The sequence below is a fragment of the Bidens hawaiensis genome, unplaced genomic scaffold (genome assembly GCF_021521415.1).
Source record: "Bidens hawaiensis isolate Kalapana, Puna unplaced genomic scaffold, B.hawaiensis_p1.1 tig00017160_1, whole genome shotgun sequence".
NCBI classification, from domain to species: Eukaryota; Viridiplantae; Streptophyta; class Magnoliopsida; order Asterales; family Asteraceae; genus Bidens; species Bidens hawaiensis.
The window spans coordinates 148175-171639 of NW_027492596.1; the positions used below are offsets into that span (position 1 = coordinate 148175).

The 23465-nt window shown below is 39.5% G+C and overlaps 1 protein-coding gene across 1 annotated transcript; it reads right to left on the reverse strand.

Annotated features, from left to right (window-relative positions):
• Nucleotides 1-231: 231 nt before the first annotated feature.
• LOC143553237 (tryptophan aminotransferase-related protein 4-like) lies at nt 232-23093 on the reverse strand. Its single transcript, XM_077043271.1, has 8 exons — nt 22819-23093; nt 22128-22252; nt 21987-22000; nt 6101-6285; nt 5663-5957; nt 5314-5585; nt 4938-5221; nt 232-592 (listed from the first exon to the last, which is right to left on the reverse strand). Exons 1-8 carry the CDS (start codon nt 23091-23093, stop codon nt 312-314), a joined length of 1731 nt encoding a protein of 576 aa, XP_076899386.1. The 3' UTR covers nt 232-311.
• Nucleotides 23094-23465: the final 372 nt, after the last annotated feature.

The window sequence follows — 23465 nt, forward strand, 5'->3', positions numbered from 1 at the left end:
CGTTGGCTAAATAGTAAAACCACCGGTTTGAGAGACAAGTAAAGAACACCTTATGATAGAAAAATCAGTTAGTATAACTCAATGTAGAAGTATAGTAAATAAGGTCGCAAGCCCTGCTTGTAAAATAGGTTTGGAAAAAGTTGTTCATACTCATTAATATCTAAAACCTTGAGTTTAACACTGTATTAGACACTTAAACCTTTATAAATCATATAAATAAACATGTGTTACTTTTATTTAAATATCAAACTTCATACATCCAAACACATTTTACGTACATTGATCCCAGAAGCCTAAATTAAGCAAGAGGCTTAATGGTATAACCCTTTTCTAGTGTAATATAATGGTTCATTTGAGTTATTCACAGTCTCGTTACCATCATTTTCTTGATCCACCAACTCAGTGAGTCGTTTCATAAGCAACTTAAAGTCATCTTCGCTCTGGGTAAGAGAAAGTCGTGTATAACGATTTGAGTCATCAAAAAGGGTGCCTGGACGACCTATGACTTTTCCGGCGTCTAACGCTGCATTACAATTATCATCTTCTTCTCTTTCACATTTCACCCATGAAAAAACCCGTACCCGAACCCAAACTAACCCGACTCGAAGAACCCGAACCCGAACCGAAGTAAAACCCGAATAAACTTTTCGTTTTAAAATTAAATATATATTTATGTATAATAGGCTCTAATCGACTGTTGTCATTCTAGCTATTATGGATCGATTGCTTATTATTAACTTATGTTTTCCGTTTATTACTAATAGCAATCGTAATCGAACAACCAAATCACGCCCGATTGAATATGATTATGGTTCGAGTTAGTTTTACTCTTCTTTTGAATTGTTTAATCAAGTTAGTTTATTATTTGATTATTTGTGTTATAAGCAAAGAATAATATGTTGTAAAAATTTTTGCATTGTAATTTTTAAAAAAAATTGGTTTTGTGTTTTGTTTTCTATGATACCTGAAACCCTTACCCGATTAACCCAACCCGAAAAAACCAGAACCCGAATTACCCGTGAGAGATTCGGGTTGGGTTTCGGGTCAAAATTTAAAAGTTTGAAACCCGAAGAACCCGACCCGAAAAACCCGAAACCCGAAAAACAAACCCAAAGAACACCCCTAGGCAACAGGAGGTTTTTTTTTCCTTTTATGGTTGTTCATCACAAAAGAAAAGAATGAAATAAATAAGAAACCAACAATTTTGCATTCGGATTCAACAATTTTGCATCCAAACTTTGTTTCTTGATTTGAATTTATTGTTTTAGTTTTATGAACTCAATTATTAAAATTATTTATATTATTTTCTTGAGCATGATTATTGGCTAAAACTCCATAGTTACCTTGGTGTTGAATCAATATTTATTGTATTTTGAATTGTTTATCGGTTTATAAGTAACTTGTGTTTGATTAATATTGTTGTGTTTTGGTGCATGGTGTTGTTCATGGAAGTTTTTGGTGTTATCTGTAAGTGTGTTTTTGTTCATTAATATTGGTTACTTATAACTGGTTTGAATCAAGTACAAAGTGTTTTTGTTCATTAATGTTGGTTATGATGTTCAAGCTAGTGTGTTATAGTTCTTGGTGTTCTTAGTGTTGTGTTTTAAATTTAGATTAAACTTTGGTGTTGTTTCTAAATTTTGATTATTTTGATTTAAAAACACACTGTAATATATATTGTGATAATCTCGGTGTTGTTTTTTAAATTTGGATTAAAATTGATAGTAATAGATTGATAATGTTTCCTTATATAATATAACACACAGGACGATTATGCCCCTAGAGTGTTATAAAATAAGTATTAAAGTATTAAAATAAGACACACCTCGAAAAAACACTACAATGAATCTTAACCATTAGATCACATAATCCAATGCACCAAATCACTTCCTACACTTCTTAAATACACTTCACTTCTTATTTTAACCTCATCATATATATATATATATGTGTGTGTGTGTGCGCGCGCGCGCGCGCGTGTAAAGTCGACCTTAGAGAGAAAACTTAAAGACTTATGAAAAATTATTTTTAACTTTAAAATAAAAAATATATTTTCAATTTCTTTGTTTTTCATCCTTCTTAGATTTTGTTTCTTTTCATCGCAAAAAAATGTATAAACTAAATAAAATAAAAAAAAGTCAACGTAATGCACAAATGTAATATTATGCGATACTGTGTATTACATATGTGCAATAGTGTATATTTTAATATGTTCAATAGTGTTTAATTGCATAAATTTAATAATGTGTATTGTATGTGTGCAATAGTGTTATTTTATACTCATATATATATATATATATATAAATCGATGTAGTGTATATGTACATTAATGTTGCATTATATATACGAACTAGTTTGTATTCGATATGTGCAATAGACTTATGTTGCATATATACAATAGTGTTGTATATAATGTAATACAACACTCTTGATATATGTAGTACACACATGCACTAAACCGATGAGGTTTTTTTTGAAACAATATCAACATATAAGAAGAATGAAAGGGAAAAAATACAAAATATTAAAAAAAAAGTTAAATATAAATTTTTTAGAGTTATTAACTTTTTTCTTTAAAAAAAAGTTTTCATTTGAACCCACCCATATATGGGATAGGATAAAATGAAAATTCATTTTAAAGAGAAAACTTAAAAACTTTTAAAGAATTATATTTAACTTTTTATTAAAAAACTTTTTTATAGTTTCTTTTTTTTCCATTATTCTTATATGTGTTAAAAAAAATCCCTTGTTGGTAACCTCGTCGGTTTAGTGCATATGTGCAATAGTGTGTATTACATAAGAGTGTTGTATTGCATAGAATACAACAATATTGCATATATATGATACACAGTATTGTATATATGGAACATAAGACTAACGCACACATCAAATACACTTTAGTACGTATGTGTAATACAACACTAATGAACATGTGCACTTCAGCGACTTTATATATATATATATATATATATATATATATTCTTTGCATATAATAAAACACTACTGTACATATACAATACACAAATATTGAATATATATAATTAAGCACTATTGAATGTAAAAATATGCATGTGTAATACAACAGTATTGCACAGTAATACGTATGTGTATTACAACATCTTTTTTTTGTCTAGTGAAGATGTAAAAAAATATAAAAACATGGAAGAAACGAAAACTTAAAAATCTTTTTTTTGTTTTAATTAAAAATATTTTTTAGGAGTTTTAAGTTTACTCTTCAAGGACGAGTGTTATCTTTAATATATATAATGGTTCAAATACATATAAATAGTTTCTTAAAATTGACATGTTTTTTACCTTTAATATGGTATATGTATATATAATAGTTTGAGTCTCACGTGTTACGAGGTTTATTTAGGTTTTTATTTTTAATTTGTTATTACTTTATATTTTGTAATGATTTGTTTTATTTTGTAACGTAGTTTTGTTTTTGATTTAATAAGTGTATATTAGTTTGCAACGTTTATTATTTTTTTAATGTTTAGGCTATTTCAGTTGAGATGTGTAAGTTTTGTATATTTTTAACGAACGGATGTAAATGAACACGAACGTGTTGATATTTTAAATGAATAAATATAAACACAAATATTTGTCATATGAAAAGGGGGAGGTTGATGTAGGTGACTATGATGGTTGGTGTATAAGAGAGGAGGTTAGCGATGGTGGGTGGTAAACAGAAGTTAACTAGTGATGGAGATGATAGACCGGCGATGGAGAATATGTAGAGATGAAATTAAATTAGGGTTTGATAATAAATTTGTTTCACAAATGAATGAGATGGTATAACTAATTTAAGTGATATCTGGATTTGATTAGACACATGACTCGTGTAAATTGTTATTTTGATGATTAAGGGGTTATTTTATAAATAAATGGATTTTATAACCCGTTTAAGATATATCCGAGTTTGGTGAGGGTCGTGACCCATGAAAATTATTGTATGATTATGGAGGGGTTTCAAAAAAAAAACGAGATGTTATAACTCATAAGGATTATCCGGGTTTTGTGTGATTCATACCTGCGAATATTAGACAGACTTATGAGAAGCTTCAAATTACAAATCATGAAATCTGGTGGCTTGAGGGGGGTTTGGGACAACCAACACATAAGATAGATAGATAGATGGATAGTATAGGATATCATAGGATAGACAGACAAATAGATAGATAATTTGTTATTCTCTGGTTGCTCCGCAACCCCTCTCAAGCCATCAGATTGCTTGATCTATGATTGGCTTAACTTTATAGAATAGTAACCAAATTTTAAAAATGATCTGATTAAGTTTTTTTTATTAAATTGTCTTGTTATAATGTTTTATTTTTGTTTCAATTAGGAAATATTTTTACCTATTTTTTGATGTTGATATAGAGTGATAACGTGAATATCATTTTCTATTTTTGAATTTTAATATAAATAATGTTTTTTTAATATGAAGACATATATTGCAAATTCCGACCATCACGTGCTCTCCTCCATTGTTTTCTAGAAGCACAAAAAATTGATGAGGCTCGATTTGATGATTTAGTGACTCGATAAAAAGAAAATTTACATGAGTAATATTATTAAAACGTACACTTTTAAAACTTAGTTAATATTTTATAAGATATTCTCAGTAAAATAAAAAATTAGTTCCTGAGCTTTGTATATATTATATACAAATTTACGTATAGAAACGCCATTAAACATGTTAATGTTATTTTTATTTTCTTTTTTCTTTTTGTAACCAAATACCTACTCATGTGTAGGCAAGATGTAGGTAATATAATATATGCGTAACTTATACACATGTGCGTGTTTTATATATAAATATAACTGATTTTTCCTCAAATTTTATATTTTAAAAGGTAGTAAACGTTGCATTTGAACTATTTTCTTATAGTTTCTAATGAAGTCATCAAGGTTACATGAGATCAATTTACCTGGATTTGGCTTCCTAGTTTCGTTAAAGTAAGTGCAGTGCAAAGGTTGTCGCTCTTGGATTGAAAATCTTTTAGACTTTGACATGATAGAAGTCAAACTATCCCAACGATCCTTCATTATATTATTTGTAAATTCGAAAAACGATTTTCCGTTGCTTTCAACAATTAGTTTTAAAATCTTCAAAACTCTTAATTGAGTATCTCTTGAAACTCCAGCACTTGCCACGGAGGCATATGTTAAAAACTTGTCATATACGTCTTTATCTTTTATAATCGCCCACCCATATATATAATTGTATATTGTGGTTAAAGCGTATTAGTAATATTTATTCATGTTTCATGTGAAGACTTGTTAGAAAGAAAGCACACATACCCAAATCGTGAACCGGCATGACCTGTGATCTTAGAAAGGCTAAAAATCATAACATCTTCATCTGAAGGGCTCGGGATAGGACTAAATTGCGGCCAGAAAAAGACATGATCATTTATCGTCTTCCTTCCTTTAACCGGACGCTTCAACCCCCCGTCTGGATTGTTTGGTGAGGTTACAAATTCAACCAAATCCGTTTTATTTGATTGCGATGAGTTCGTGTCCCCTTCAAAGTTAAAAGTCTTGGCGTTGAAGAACAAGGTTTGATCCCTGAACAACTACAGGTTGAAAAGAAAAAAACAATATACTCAACTAAAACCATCATAAAATTTGAATAACTATTTAAACATGTTACCCAATAGTAGGGTGCTACAGCGAGGACGCTTGACGGTGAGGTTATGTTTTCAAAGGAAAGAGCATAAACCGCTGCACTTAGAAGTTGGGCTGACCCAACACCAAAGACTATGTATCGTACTTCGGTGACTGCATTCCCCACAATGGAATGCAGCTTGCGAATGTAATCTTCGACCTGCGAAGACATCGTAGTGCTGTCACCGTAAGTGTAACTCATTCGATGCCACCCCGATATGACGACAGCACTTTCTGCAGCATGTTCCATCCAAAATGGCTCAAGGAATATCATATCCCCACTGCGAAATCCACAAATGTTACTATCTCCTATATATAAAAAATAGAAGTTCTATACTGGTTCACTGTGTTCGGTCATCTACGTATGATTTTTTTACAAGTTCACTTTTAAAAAATAAACATGTTAATTATAATAGGAAATCACCTTCGAGTCCTAGCAGGACATTCAGGATCAAATACCGAGCAATCAGTGCCATTATAACAACCATTGCACTCACAAACAGGTTGACCACCGGGAGTCAACGTGTCAACAGAAGCTCTACCATGGTGAAGAGGTAGGTCCCAGCAGAGCCCAGTTGGACCCGCAAGACTCACCTTGAACAGGGACGTCTGCGCAACGACCAACTGCTCCAGCAGGACCCACCATGCTCAGAGAACCTTACGCGCAGTACGCCAGCTGTACCTGCAGGGAAAGCCTCCCAATGGTGAAGTACCCCGCCTGTTCCCGCAGCTGCGGATACAAGCCATCAGGGAAGGCTACCCGCACTAACAGCAAGGCTACACGCACAAGGCATTAGCTACTTCAGTAGTCACATGAAGGAATGAGCAAGGCGGGAACACTCCCGCCTAAATGAGCCAGTCCGTATGCTTCTGGAAGATCTTTCGTACTATACCTACTAAGGGATGGGCAGAACAGACGATTTGACCAGAACAGCCCGTGAACCAATCACAGGGTGACAGCTCACCGACAACAGTACGAGGAGGAGCACCCTCTAGTACTGTTTGTCACTATTAGCCGCTGCCTACTCACCAACCCTTACAATGGGACGTGCGCAGCCTACAGTTGGTGGAACAGTGCGTAGCCGGCAGTAAAGGAACAGTGTACAGCCGACCTTGTTACTGTTGGCCGTAGCCTATCCACCAACCAGCATGGCCTGTGCGTAGTCCACTGTTGGTAGAACAGGAATACTATTCAGCCGGCTGTACCTTCTAGGAAACCTACCTTCGGCTATAAATACTCCAACACCTTGGAATGGTAAGGACATCATCTGATATCTCTCTTATCTAGCAATCTCTTAATATACACTTATATTCAGAGCAATCTAGTCTGATTCTCACGCCGGAGGGTGGTCACAAGGAGGAACCCCCCCCCCTTCTCAGTGACGAGCTTACGGTGTCTGTTTTGCAGGTCCCCTGAAGAACAACCTTCTCTGCTGGACCTCATCCTCGTGGGAAACATTACTTAACCCCCAGATTATCTATAATCTGCCCGTGGGTTCATCTAGTGTTTCTTCATTGGCGCCATCCGTGCATAAAAGCTAGAACTAATTATTAGTTTTTTCAAAATTTCTGAAGAAATGGTTAACGTTACTCCGGTCCCAAGGCCAGTAATCGACCAAGAAACCCCGGTAACCACAACCCCAGCAACTGGGGGGAACACCGGCGGTTATACAAGTCTTACGAACACTACCCCGACTACCCAAGCCGGGGCAAGTGCAGTAAATATTCCACTGGGGTTCACTGATGCCCAGTTGGAAAAACGAACGAGGGTCCCTCGCCAAACACTAGATCAAGTGAAGGCGTGGGCCGAAGCACGTCAGAGAGAGTTCCAAGCTGAATTGGATGAACGCTTGCGTTCAGTTCAACAGGCTGACGAATTCGGCAGTACTCGCCAACATCTCAATATGAACAGTGAGTGCGAGTACTCAGACGATGAGAGGGAAGAATCCGATACTGACGCAAACCCTCGCCATAAGGCGAAAGGGAAGCGTAAGGAAACGGACTTCCAACCGAAAAGGAACTTTGGGGAAGCTTTTAAACCAACGAACGCGGAGAGAAACCCGCGTGACTTCTCCAAAACCTTTAGACCAACTGCTACAAATGCAGGAAAGTCAAAGTTCGCAAGGGACATTGCGGAAGCAATCGCCCCGAGAAGTGCCAAACAAATGTCCAACATTGGCACTTATGATGGTCTATCCGACCCAGACGACCACTTGAACAGATTCATTGCGGGGGCAACCGTCAGTAACTGGACGGAACCCACGTGGTGTTATATGTTCCAGATGACTCTGGTTGGAGCGGCCAGGGCATGGTTCGATCGTTTACCGGTCCACCACATATATGATTGGGCGGACTTTCAGAACAAGTTCAGCCAGCACTTCAGCCAGCAGAGGAAATATACTAAAGAACAGTGGACGATCCTCAACTGCGTTAGAGAGGAGGATGAATCTTTACTAGACTTCATCACCAGCTTCAACTCCAAAAAGCTAAGTCTCGGCAACATAAGTGAAGATCTTGTTCGCGCCGCTTTCATCCAAGGCGCCGAATACCCAGAGCTTATCCGCACATTGACGGGTAAGGATGGCATGCCATCAACATGGGATGCCATCATGACGGCGGCCAAGCACTTTGCCGAGACGGAGAAGCAACTGGGAAGGGATCTGCCCCAGAGTACACACCTCTACACGCAGAGGACAAGAGAGAACAATGTTCGGATCGCCCGGCAGAACAAAAAGAGGAAGCTAGGTATCTGGCAGTCAAGGGTAAACTTTGACACCTCATCCAGCTCTCACCCTCTTGTTGGCGGAAGAAATCACACACACCCTTCAAGCCAAAAGCACCGGTGGACGCCACTCACCAAAAGCGTCACGGAGATATTTGCCACTGAAAAGCTACCATGGCCAAAAACTCCAATGATCCGGCAGCGACCTAATGCGGATCAGAGCAAATCCTGTGACTTCCACGGGACAAAAGGTCTTGGTACGGAAGAGTGTACATCCTTGAAGGATATTGTTGAAGCATTCGTCAAGGATGGAAGACTGGCACACCAGGTGGCATCAATCAAGAAGGGAGGAAGGAACGACAACCGGTACCGAGGCAACGGACGAAAGCCCGTTGACATCAGCATCAACATGGTTCATGGTAAAATCAGAGGAATAAAAAGGCGAACGACAGAACCATGTGCGTGGAAGGAAGCTGAGGTGCGCTTCCCGCGAGTGCCAGGAGGACCCAGCAAAGAAGGCCCTATCGTCATCAAAAGCCAGCTGGGGCACTACATCACTTCTCGCACTCTTGCTGACAACGGCGCCTCGTCAACGGTGATGTACAGGCAGTTCTTCGACAAGCTAGATGACGAAGACAAGGAACGCCTGGAAACGATCTGCGCCTCGATGGAAGGGTTTGATGGCAGCACAAACACCCCCCTGGGTATCCTATCTTTCCCCGTCACTCTTAAGGATGGGAAACACTCCCGCACAGAAGATGTGGACTTTGTCGTGATGAGGAAGCCACACCACACATACGACATTCTCTTCGGGAGAGACGGGATGGCAAGATTCAACGCCGTGGTATCCTCAGTCCACGGCATGATGGGATGGCCAACAGCTGAGGGTGTAGCGATGATCACCGGCATTCCCCAGGTATGCATCGCATCTGTCTCATTTAAACCCAAACCAAAGATGGCTAAACCAACCATCACCGAACCAGAAAGATGGGCCTTCAACGGCAAGTACCCTGACCAGGCCGTCTCCATTGGCCCAACAATTGTTGATCCCACACGCACCTTACTCAAGCGCTTATTACAAAAAAACGCTTACATCTTCGCGTGGACACCAGCTGACATGACTGGTGTACCCCGAAGTAAGGCAGAGCATAAGCTCAAATGCGATCTGGCTGTTACGCCGATCGTACAAAAGCGCTGAGTAATGGGGCCAGAACAAACTAACGCGTGTAGAACCCAAGTCAAGGAACTCCTTGACGCAGGCATCGTACGCGTTAGTAGATATCAAACTTGGGTTGCAAATCCCGTTATGGTACCGAAGAATAACAAACAATGGCGCATGTGCATAGATTTCAAAGACTTGAACAAAGCATGCCCCAAAGATTGTTATCCGTTACCTGAAATTGATCTTAAGGTGGACTCGTTGGCACCATTCCGCCTTAAATGCTTCCTGGACGCGTATAAGGGGTACCATCAAATCCACATGGCCGTTGATGATTAGGACAAAACCGCTTTTCGGACGCCCGATGGCACATTTTGTTACCAAATGATGCCATTCGGACTTAAGAATGCCGGGTCCACATACCAACGCCTGATGGACAACCAGTTTCATGCCCAAATTGGGAGGAACTTGGAAGTCTACATGGATGACTTGGTCATCAAAAGCCCTGACCCAGAAGCGATGTTGAAAGACATCGAAGAGACTTTCAACACGCTCAGGAAGATAAACATGAAGCTCAACCCGAGCAAGTGTGCCTTTGGAATGGAAGAAGGGAAGTTCTTGGGGGTCATCGTCACTAAAGATGGCTTCAGAGCGAACCCTGAAAAGGTCGAAGCCATTATCAAAATGGAATCACCTACTACCATCAAACAGGCTCAGACACTGAATGGACGACTAGTGGCACTTAATCGCTTTTTGGCAAACCACGCGGATAAGTCGTTTCCCTTCGTGTCAACGTTGAGAAACTGTTTAAAGAAAACGCACTTCCGCTGGACACCAGAAGCGGAAGCAGCTTTTCAGGAGATTCGGTCACGCTTGATCGAACTCCCAACGCTCACAGGACCAAAAGCGGGAGAGGAGTTAATCCTATACCTTTCCGCAACAGATAGAGCAACCGGGGCAGTCCTGCTAGTAGAGCGAAAAGGCATCCAGATGCCAATCTATTATGTCAGCCGTATCCTAACAGACGTAGAAACCCGGTACTCTACCCTCGAAAAATTAGTCTTAGCACTTATACACGCTTCACGCAGGTTAAGACGATATTTCCAGGGTCACCCAATCACCATTCTCTCCAACTTCAAACTTGCAAACTTTCTAGGCAAACCCGAGTTATCGGGACGCCTAGCCAAATGGGCAATTGAGTTGGGGGAATACGCGATAAAGTATAAGCCAAGACCAGCCATAAAAGGCCAGGTTCTGGCCGACTTTATTGCAGAAGTGCCTGCATCGCGGGAAAAAGAGTGCCAGGAAGAGGCTCAACCCTCTCCAGCACAAGACATCAATGATGTCTGGCGACTCTACACTGATGGAGCAGCCAGTAACGAGGGTTCAGGCGCAGGGCTGAAACTAACCAACCCAGCAGGCCAAGAATACACTTACGCTATTCGACTGGATTTTCCAAGTACGAATAACGAAGCCGAGTATGAGGCATTCTTGGCTGGGCTGAGAATTGCGCGTAAGATGGGAGTGAAAAACTTGGAAGCCCACGTGGATTCCATGTTAGTAGCCAATCAAATCAACGGGACGTACACGGCCGTGAACGACACAATGGCCCTGTACCTTGCACAATCAAAATCCCTTATGCGCGATTTCAACGACTGCAAAGTCATACACGTCAAACGAAGTGAAAACAAATCTGCGGATGCGTTAAGCAAGCTTGCATCGTTAGCCATCACCCACTTAGGAAAGGACATCCGCATTGAACTCCTCGAGACACCTTCGGTCCCGCACAAGGAAATTTGTGTCATCCAAACCGGCACAGAAACATGGATGACACCAATAATAAAATACCTTGCGGCAGGTACACTACCAGAGTCAAAAACACAGGCAAGAAAACTACGCTGTAAAGCACTGAATTATCAACTCATCGATGACATCCTTTACAGACGTAACTTTCTTGGCCCACTCTTAAGATGCGTGGACAACCAAGATGCTGACTACCTCCTAAGGGAAGTACACGAAGGCATCTGTGGAGTACACGCAGGTCCCCGCGCTGTTGTAGCTAAGCTAAACAACGCGGGATACTTTTGGCCGGGGATGCATACGGATGCGCTGGCATACATCAGAAAATGCAGGTCTTGCCAGCTTTACGCACCCAACACGCACCGCCCGAAGAATGAACTTGTTCCAGTCACTTCTTCATGGCCATTTCAGAAGTGGGCCATCGATGTGACAGGCCCATTTCCTACAGCAGCAGGAAATGTTCAGTTCCTAGTGGTAGCCATCGACTACTTCACCAAGTGGATAGAAGCAAAACCCTTAGCCCAAACAACCGCAAAACATATCAAAAAATTTATTTGGGAATTTATTATTTGTCGTTTTTGACTTCCACAGAATTTGGTGAGCGATAACGGCACCAACTTTGCTGACAAGAAGCTACAACAGTGGCTGAAAGAACTTCAAATCACCCACACCTTTACCTCAGTGGCACACCCGCAAGGTAATGGTGAGGTGGAAAGAGCAAATAAGAGCATCGTCGAAGGCATCAAGAAGAGACTCTTGGAACACAGATCCGGCTGGGTGGACGAGCTTCCGCACGTCCTTTGGGCAAACAGAACGCTGAAGAAGGCCAGTACGGGAGAAACCCCGTTCAGCCTCACTTATGGCACTGAAGCCATGGTCCCGGTCGAAATTGGTTTACCCTCACCAAGGGTCTTGATTCAGCCAGAAGACAATGATGCGGAAAGACGGTTGAACCTTATGCTAACCGAGGAACGCAGAGACTTAGCCGCAGTGCGTGAAGAGAACTACAAGCGACAAATGCAAAAGTACTACAACACGCGGGTAAAACTCTGCAACTTCAAAGTAGGAGACTACATAATGCGTAACAACAAGGCTTCGAACCAAGAACGCCCAGGAAAGCTGGCCCCGGTCTGGGAAGGGCCATACATTATCAAAGAGGTCCTGGGAAAGGGCGCATACACGCTCGAAAGGCTCGATGGCACTCCCATCCCAATAACATGGAATGGAGCTCAATTACGCAAATGTTATATGTAGATCAATTCCAAACTTGTAAAGAAAAGGCCTAGAGCCACTTCTAATGGAAATGATTCTCCTTTCACAATGTGTTGATAGCCTTACCTTTATACTTATGAACTTCCCACACTAATGTGCCGGTATTCACCGCATAAATGGGGGAAGAAGTAATTCGTTACGTGTGGAAGGCGGCAAAACCCGCATAAACACAACGCTAGAAATCTCAAGTTTTAAGGAAAACCTACACGCAGGTCAGATGTAAGTAAAGTTTAGCCATTCTTGTAAGTGCAAGTGACGGTCTTACCCGCACAATCACGAACAAGGAAGCAAAACTTCAACCTATCATCTACCACGTTCAAAGGTTAACTTATTCTGAACACTTAGAAAATTTCAAAGGAAAAGATGAGGAATACTTCCACGCAGGTCGGATATAAGTAAAGTTAAGCCATCCTACTAAGTGTAAGTGACGGTCATACCCGCATAATCATGAAAGAGGAAGCGAGACAAACTTATAATTTGCCACGTTAAAAAGTTAACTTATCTAAGTACTAAAGAAATTACTAAGTTAGATCAAAACATGCGTAAAATAAACAAGGCAAAGAACTAACACAATCTTTATTTCATCAAATTCAAATATTACAAAGATAGCTATACAAAAGCAAAAAATCTACGCTAATGGTGGAAAAGGATCTTCAGAATCAAGCTTCAGGACCACTTCCACTTGGACCCGCTCCATCAGTAGAGCGTGGTGGTTCAAGGAAAGCTTTAAGGATAGCTAGCCCATCATCAGCAGCAGCGACTTCGTTCACCTTCTCCACCACTGGATGCGGGAAGGCGGCATACTGGTTCACTGCTTGGTCATAAACAGCTTCAGTATTCACATCGTACAAAGGGAAGTTGGAAGGCGGGATGCCTTTCTCAACGAACCCTAGACCAAGCAGGAAACCGGCCTTTTCCCCATCCTCATGAGAAGCGTTGAGGGCTGCGCTCATAGCATCGTCATAAGATGTCTCTGAAAAGACCCGATGCACAACCTACAAAGAAAAAAAATACAAGTGTCAGAACCTTTTCTATTTACAAAGGAAAGCGTAAAGACATGAAAAGCTTACCCGAGACAACGCTTCTCGAAGAAGCCATTCCTTGGCAACCAGAGCTTCTTGGAGGGCGGCTTGAGCTTGGGTACAGGCGCGTTCGGCTTCACTTTTATTAAGGTTGGCAAGCAACACTTCCTTTGCAGCAGCCTCTTCGACGCCCTTTAGCTTCCGCTCAGTGTGGTCAAGCACGCCCCTCTAGTCCAGGATCTCTTGGAGCTTCTTCGCGTCCTCCATCGCCAAGGCATCATGAGCCTGCTGGAGATCCTCTAATTTGGCTTTAAGCTCTTCATTCTCCACGCGTAGAGGCTCGGCAACAGCTTCAGCCTTGGTGGCCCTTTCAGTTGCGTTCCTAGCAGTCTCCTTAGCCAGCCGAAGCTGTTCATTAACAGCTTGGGCCCTTTCAGTTGCATTCCTAGCAGTCTCCTTAGGATTGACTTCAATTTCTCGAATACCAATTCTAACAACTTCGGGTGATTGTAGTTCATCACACAACCTCCCCTTGGTTGATTTAAATAGGTTATGATTACACATACCATTAACATATGGTTTCTTTAGCTAATTTGATATCCTAAGCAAAGCCATTTTCGGATTACCAAGGTTTAGAAAAATACACCATAACTTATATCTCATCATTTCTAAGTACAATATAAGGATCAATGTTTCGATAATGTATCAAAGTATTTCTATCTTTCAAGAACATGAATCGATCATGAACGATTGCCAAAGAGATTGACAACCACCAACTTTGAATTAGTGATTTAAGATGGTGAAACATTTCTCATCAAAAGATAATTGTAATATATAACCATGTACTTAACTAGACTACATCACATGTCTTGATTAATTATCAAGTAAAACAAAGCTTCTTCATAGATTTTAGATGGTAAAAGGAGTTTAGCTCATAATGAGCATTATGATGAACATTAAGATGATTGATAATAACAAATACATGATTAAACTTGGAACAATCTATCAAAATGTAGAAGAATCCTTCTTCTTAATGATGGGGATGATGGTTGATGATGATGATTAGTGGTGATGACCTCCAAACCTTCAAACTCTTCACTAGATCTTCAAGGTGAGTGTTAGTGTGTGTTTTTATAAGAGAGAATCGGATAGAAATCTTTTCAAGGCACACTTGATGAATGCAACATGAGCCACTATTTATAGGCAATCTGGATGGTGAGGCACGGCCCCGTGCTTGATGAGCACGGCCCAGTGTATTTTTATGACATGTGCCAGATCTGTTTTGTCTTTTGTGTGAGCTGGCAACGGCCCCATGGTTAGCAGACACGGTCCCATGCTTTTTAGTGACATGTGCTCAATTCTTTTTTGTCTTTTTTGCATTCCCGTCCACGGCCCCGTGCTTGCTGAGCACGGCCCCGTGCTTTTGTTCTCAATTTTGTCTTTTATTGTTCCATAAGCATGGGGGCTTGTTTCTTGAGACATGGGGGCGTGTTTCTTTGTTTTCTTGTGTTTTCTTATGTTTTTCTTCGTCTTTTTGCTTGTTTCTTCGTTTGAGGTTTGGTTTCACCTGAAATTACGTTTTATTATGATAAGTAGCCTTTTATGCTATGTTATTAGATAGAAATTGCAGTTTTTAGAGATTATTTGATGCTGAAAAGATGTATATTTCTATGTACATCAAACATCCCCACACTTGAACATTGCTTGTCCTCAAGCAATCGTCTTATAAATGTTCTCTAAAAACAGCAAATTTAGATTATAGCTATTCCTTAAGCGAACTCCAAGAAGATGAAACAAAATAACCAATCTTTATGTTAGTGATAAATAAGAGAGAACTTTTGTTTTTATGAGCTTATGTTTATGCAAAACGTCACGTTCTCGCAATGTTCACACCCGGTTTAGTGTGAGTAGGGATTGGTATTTTGTGGTGGTTCAAGGTTTAATGGTAAATAGCTGTTTGTCGGGAGTCTTGAGATGTCTTCAATGGTTAGATCCTTTTCTTCGATTTTTTTTTGTAAATACTATATACCTAATGATTCTTTTAAGGTCAGATCGTCAAGACCAGTTTTATCGAGGATGTGGATTAATTCTTCCTCAATCCTGTTATGAATATAACTTCCAACTCTAATGGATCGTTCGGCTTTGAGCCTAATAGCCTCCATCCTCATTAGTTCGGTATATTCATGTTGAGACTGAGTTTGACTTTTTCTACATCTTTCTTCGTGGGACCAGTTTCCGCAACCTAAGCATCGTTCATATATTTTTGCTCTTCTCTTCATTGCGTTTTTGGAAATTCCACAGAATGGTGGCCTTTGTTCGTTTTGGCGCCACTTTTTCCTCACCTCATTGCTAAAGAGAAAGATTATCTCCCTAAGTTCTGGAGGCAACCTAGGTTTTGTGAAGTGTATGCAGCAAAGGAAATTGAAATCGAAAGAATGCATTTCCAGTTTTTTAGGGTCTGCCGGTAAAAGACCAGTGTTGTATTTTACCGGTTCAAAATGGATAAGGTGATCAGATTTTTGGGTTTTGTAATTTTGGTAATGGATTTGTGTAAATATTACCTTCTTCTTTATACAACGCTTCGTGCGGTCTTGAAATGAATAATTGCGACAAGTTCTAAATCACACGAAACATGACTCATTCAAAGCTTCCGAAAAAATATTTATATGGCATGAGTTTTATCTCACAATAACAGAGGAATTGGGTATTAATGCCATATTTTGCATAAACTTATTCTCAATATTACAAAACTTCTTCTTACTTTTTCACTTTTAAGTAATGATTGGTTATTTGCAAAAAAATTTCTTTATTTTGTTTTTAGGTTTAGAATAATCTTTGTTTGCGGCAAAATAAATTTGTTTTAAAGATTTTTATAATTAGTTGGACAAACAATTTGGTCAAGTAATTCCCCTCCCCACACTTGAATCTCACATTGTCCTCAATGTGATAAGATTCATGAAAATATAAAAAATCTAGTTGAGTATTATGGGTTAAAATAGAGAGTTACTTCCCTACGGGTTAACAAAATTCCGACATAGCGTCCCCTGTTTTTCGTCCGTTTTCCTGTTTTTGTACCTGTATAATATAAAACTGCAAACAACCACAAACAACCAAGCATAAACTGCAGAAATTTGGGTATTGAATCATCCATCCCTAGCCCTGTTGGGCTAAATTAGAACCTATCATAATGTCTTTGGCACCAACGGCCATAAAATATCCAAATCAACATAAAAATAAACAAACAAGTACGATGAAAAGTAAATTGTTTAAAACACATAAAAAGTTCATGAAATACTACCAACCCGTGCCCATGCCCGACCTACCAGTGCCGCCAGTCATCAGTTACCCGCATCCGGGTCAAACGGTTCCCACTGCCTGTCCATGCGATAGCCCAAGCGATCAATCTCTCACCTCGTCTGTGCATATTCGGCTGCTCGATGTGCTTGAGTGTTACCTCCGTCTTTCCAGCTGAAATTTGGATGGTTTCTCCAACCTGGGTTGTAGTTATTGCTGAAAGCGTTGTTCTGTCGAGCGATAAAATCGACTTCTTCCATGGCCATAATGATTTGTATACAATCACTCGTCTTATGATTTCCTCCACAAGTGTCACAGGTGAGTCTGCTTTTTGATAGCTCGGCTTGAAGTTGTTCGAATTTTTTAGAAAGAGCTTCAAGCTGTGCTGTGACATGGGTGTTGGAATCAACGTGGTGTATTCCTTTATGGGTAGGTGTAGATCTTGGTGGGTTGTAAGCGAAACTCTTCTTTGCGGCCTTCTTCGGGACTTCAAATGCTTCGTTAGGTGATTTGGATCCCAGGTCTCCACCAGCTATCTGGTCGATGGCCTGTTTGTTTTGACTGGATTGTGCGTCAAAGAAAGTTTGTACTTGTAACCATACGCTCAGTCCATGATGTGGGCATCTTCTTAAAAGACTTTTGTATCTTTCCCATGCTGCGTGTAACGATTCATCATCATCGGTCCGGAATCCGGTAAAGCTGGCTCGGTATTTGGCAGTTTTGTCGGGCGGAAAATATTTGAAGAGAAACTGTTCAACCATCTGGTCCCAAGTGGTAATGGAACCAGAGGAAAGAGATTCTATCCATTCTAGGGCGTGGCCCCTTAGAGAGAAAGGAAAGAGTTTAAGCTTGATTTGATCTTCTGAACAGTTTTGGATTTTAAAGGTTCCGCGGATTCGTAAGAATCGAGATATGTGAGAAAGAGGGTCTTCGTCGAGGAGACCATGAAATTGAACTGAATTTTCCACCATATGAATGGTGCTTGATTTGATTTCGAAATTTTCGGTGATTTCGGGTGGAGCCACTCCATTGCCGTAGCCTTCAAGAGTTGGCTTGGCATACTGGCTTATGTTCGGCTCATTGTTCTGGGCCGCCATCATTTGTTTGGTTTGATTTTCTCCTGATGTGGTGGCGTCTACTGATTCGTCTTTTATTGCTTCTGCGGTTTCAGTAGTCCGTTTACGAGTTCGTCGACGAAAGAGTCGTTCCGGTTCAGAAATTGGAGAAACAAGCTCAGGCTCAAAAGTAGAGGACATACATGGGACTAAATCAAAATTAAACACTAAAGCAAAAGTTAGCTAAAGTTAGTCTAAAAGGTTAGTCTAGTATTAATCTACGAGTTATGCTACGCTATTTTTAACTAAACTAAACTAAGGTCTTAATTAAACTAGAGTAAAGTTAAGGTAAATAAAGGTAAAAAGTAGGCTAGCCGTAAAATTATATTTTAGTATTTAGTAAAAATTAAAAATAAAGTGAAATAGAAGTTAAAATTTTGTACAACTATAAACAATGATTAAGTTAAAACTTGGATCGTTCTTAGAAACGTACAGTGTCCCAGGCAACGGCGCCAATAACTTGATGCGTGCTGTGTAGCTTGTATAAAATATGATAGATTGGATATTTAGCTTTTGCACAAGATCGTGTTTTAAATTTATAAAAATGATTTCTACAAATACTAAACACACACAAAATAGGCAAGTGTACCTATCGTATATGTAGAATAGTATTGGTAAGAACAAAGTATCGATCCGTGGACACAAAGGTTTCTAATAATAAATCGTTGTTTTTCTTCAATCGGAGGTTTTAATCATTTTGAGGTTAATTTTTGAACTTTTTATAAAATATAAATAGTTATATATATATAATATATAGGTGACCAAGATAAGAAATTCTAAACGAGATGTTCAATTATACTAAAGTTACCATCTAAGATCAAGAATCCATTCCATTTTAGCATTGATAATTAATATGTAGACATGTGATAAACTTACCGTAGCAATATATGATAGATAACACCTAAACCCAAAGTGAGCATCTTTGGCACAAAGGAGATGATATGCGCATTTTAAAGTCCACCCTTTCCTAATGTCATACCATCTCAATGATGTCAATTTAAGTTGGCAAGTAGTTTCGTTAAGTAGAAAGATTAGGATTGACTTTAATTTCTCGAATACCAATTCTAACAACTTCGGGTGATTGTAGTTCATCACACAACCTCCCCTTGGTTGATTTAAGTAGGTTATGATTACACATTCCGTTAACATATGGTTTCTTTAGCTAATTTGATATCCTAAGAAAAGCCATTTTCGGATTACCAAGGTTTAGAAAAATACACCATAACTTATATCTCATCATTTCTAAGTACAATATAAGGATCCATGTTTCGATAATGTTTCAAAGTATTTCTATCTTTCAAGAACATGAATCGATCATGAACGATTGCCAAAGAGATTGACAACCACCAACTTTGAATTAGTGATTTATGATGGTGAAACATTTCTCATCAAAAGATAATTGTAATATAACCATGTACTTAACTAGACTACATCACATGTCTTGATTAATTATAAAGTAAAACAAAGCTTCTTCATAGATTTTAGATGGTAAAAGTAGTTTAGCTCATAATGAGCATTATGATGAACATTAAGATGATTGATAATAACAAATACAAGATTAAACTTGGAACAATCTAACCAAATGTAGATGAATCATTCTTCTTAATGTTGGAGATGATGGTTGATGATGATGATTAGTGGTGATGACCTCCAAACCTTCAAATTCATCACTAGATCTTCAAGGTGAGTGTTAGTGTGTGTTTTTATAAGAGAGAATCGGATAGAAATCTTTTCAAGGCACACTTGATGAATGCAACATGAGCCACTATTTATTGGCAATCTGGATGGTGAGGCACGGCCCCGTGTATTTTTATAACATGTGCCAGATCTGTTTTGTCTTTTGTGTGAGCTGGCAACTGCCCCGTGGTTAGCAGACACGGTCCCGTGCTTTTTAGTGACATGTGCTCAATTCTTCTTTGTCTTTTCTGCATTTCCATCCACGGCCCCGTGCATGCTGAGCACAGCCCCGTGCTTTTGTTCTCAATTTTGTCTTTTCTTGTTCCATAAGCATGGGGGCGTGTTTCTTGACACATGGGGGCGTGTTTCTTTGTTTTCTTGTGTTTTCTTCTGTTTTTCTTCGTCTTTTTGCTTGTTTCTTCGTTTGAGGTTTGGGTTCACCTGAAATTACGTTTTATTATGATAAGTAGTCTTTTATGCTATGTTATTAGATAAAAATTGCAGTTTTTAGAGATTATTTGATGCTGAAAAGATGTATATTTCTATGTTCATCAAACATCCCCACACTTGAACATTGCTTGTCCTCAAGCAATCGTCTTATAAATATTCTCTAAAAACAGCAAATTTAGATTATAGCTATTCCTTAAGCGAGCTCCAAGAAGATGAAACAAAATAACCAATCTTTATGTTAGTGATAAATAAGAGAGAACTTTTGTTTTTATGAGCTTCTGTTTATGCAAAACGTCACGTTCTCGCAATGTTCACTCACAATCGGTTTTTATATCTGTTCATACCTGGGATGTAGGTATGTGAACACTCTTAGCCAAAATGCAACCTGTGATAAATAAACTTGTAACAAGTTCAAATCTCCACCTTTTGAAGGGTTGCATAGATCAGAAGGTAAAAAGGGGTTCCGGTTTAGTGTGAGTAGGGATTGGTATTTTATGGTGGTTCAAGGTTTAATGGTAAATACAACTTCCGCTGTTTGTCGGGATTCTTGAGATGTCTTCAATGGTTAGCTCCTTTTCTTCGATTTTTTTTTTTTTTTTTTTTTTTGTAAATACTATATACCTGATGACTCTTTTAAGGTCAGATCGTCAAGACCAGTTTTATCGAGGATGTGGATTAATTCTTCCTCAATCCTGTTATGAATATAACTTCCAACTCTAATGGATCGTTCGGCTTTGAGCCTAATAGCCCCCATCCTCATTAGTTCGGTATATTCATTCTGAGACTGAGTTTGACTTTTTCTAAATCTTCCTTCGTGGGACCAGTTTCCGTAACCTAAGCATCGTTCATATCTTTTTGCTCTTCTCTTCATTGCGTTTTTGGAAATTCCACAGAATGGTGGCCTTTGTTCGTTTTGGCGCCACTTTTTCCTCACCTCATTGCTAAAGAGAAAGATTCTCTCCCTAAGTTCTGGAGGCAACCTAGGTTTTGTGAAGTGCATGCAGCAAAGGAAATTGAAATCGAAAGAATGCATTTCCAGTTCTTTAGGGTGTGCCGGTAAAAGACCAGTGTTGTATTTTACCGGATCAAAATGGATAAGGTGATCGGATTTTTGGGTTTTGTAATTTTGGTAATGGGTTTGTGTAAATATTACATTCTTCTTTATACAACGCTTCGTGCGGTCTTGAAATGAATAATTGCGACAAGTTCTAAATCACACGAAACATATGCCTCACTCAAAGCTTCCGAAAAAATATTTATATGGCATGAGGTTTATCTCATAGTAACGGAGAAATTGGGTATTAACGCCATATTTTGCATAAACTTATTCTCAATATTACAAAACTTCTTCTTACTTTTTCACTTTTATGTAATGATTGGTTATTTGCAAAAAAGTTTCATGGTTTTCTTTTTAGGTTTAGAATAATCTTTGTTTGCTGCAAAATATATTTGTTTTAGAGATTTTTATAATTAGTTGGACAAACAATTTGGTCAGGTAATTCCCCTCCCCACACTTGAATCTCACATTGTCCTCAATGTGATAAGATTCATGAAAATATAAAAATTCTAGTTGAGTATTATGGGTTAAAATGGAGAGTTACTTTCCTACGGGTTAACGAAATTTCGACAGAGCGTCCCCTGTTTTTCGTCCGTTTTCCTGTTTTTGTACCTGTATAATATAAAACTGCAAACAACCACAAACAACCAAGCATAAACTGCTGAAAAATTGGGTATGGAATCATCCATCCCTAGCCCTATTAGGCTAAATTAAAACCTATCATAATGTCTTTGGCACCAACGGTCATAAAATATCCTAATCAACATAAAATAAACAAACAAGTACGATGAAAAGTAAATTGTTTAAAACACATAAAAAGTTCATGAAATACTACCAACCCGTGCCCATGCCCGATATACCAGTGCTGCCAGTCATCAGTTACCCGCATCCGGGTAAAACAGTCCCCACTGCCTGTCCATGGGATAGCCCAAGCGATCAATCTCTCGCCTCGTCTCTGCATATTCGGCTGCTCGTTGTGCATCCGATGCAGCCATCTTTTCTGACATCCTGTTAAACGCGGCAGTAGTGTTAGTTAAGAATTGATCAATTAGTCCAAATATACCCTCAAAAGAGTATCGACTATCATGTGATGAACTGGGGCCGACCCCTGATGAAGATGGGCCTCCTGTCTGATGGTAAGTTCGGCGGCGGTATTGTCTGGGCGGTGACTGTCGTCTCTCGTGCACGTCATGAATCATCATCTCTGACGGGTTTTCTGGGTCCCACACCTAGTTGTTCTTGTCACAAAACCTCCACACACCCGGGCTGTTTTTGCTGAACCATATTCATGCTTTCACAGTAGTCAAGGTTGAGAGCGATCGTGTCTGGGCTTGGGGTTCCCTCTGTGTCCGCACCATAGGCCCTGTAAAGGTTGTAGATCCAGGGACCACCGAAAATCGGGGAGTTCCCTCGGGCAGTAGCATTTTGACATGAAAAGTTTGCATAAAAGCATTGTGATATTGCAAGGTATTTTATTTTTCATGCAGTACAATGCCCAAAGTTCCCTTAGGTTGACAACCCCCTCGCTCTGACCCCGAGCTGTGATGGTATGACTCAACAACCGGTGGATGTACCTCATCAGCGGGTCACGCATTGTCGTGCTTTTAGAAACGCTTGGTCTGTACGTCGTTGTTCCATAGCTTAATTGCTCCCAAGCTTCTTCCCTTATGAGACCCGCTTCGGCTTCATCATCGTCACCTTCATCTGTGAATGTTGATTTTGCTTCGAACCAGATATCGGTGTCAGTTTCTTCGGCTGTGTAAATACCCAAATCAATTCCTAGCTGAGTGACAGAAGTTGTATGCCAAACACCCCCACAACGAAACTCGATCGCCTTAGTATCCCACATGTCAAACTTTTTCTTCTTGAAGTTGAACGAGGCTAGGAATTCTTTTGTGAGTTCTGTAACTGAATCCCTAGTCTGGTTAAAAACCCGTCCCCAAGGTCCCTCTACAATGTTTCAATAGCGGTCCCATTGGTTTACGTGTCTTAGGGTGTTTTCACATGTGCGGAAGTGAGCTTCTGGATATCTATTGTTGAGGTATGCTAATCTTTCGTTTGTCATTTGGTCCTTTTTCTTTTAGTTTCCGAAGACCAAGAATGCATGAAAATCTTCCCCGTACTCAGCCATCTGCAATTTACACTTAAATTAGTCAAAAATCATTTAAATTTTCATTTTGCTGAAACAGAAAGCAAAGCACGGTGGCGTGCTTCCAGAAGC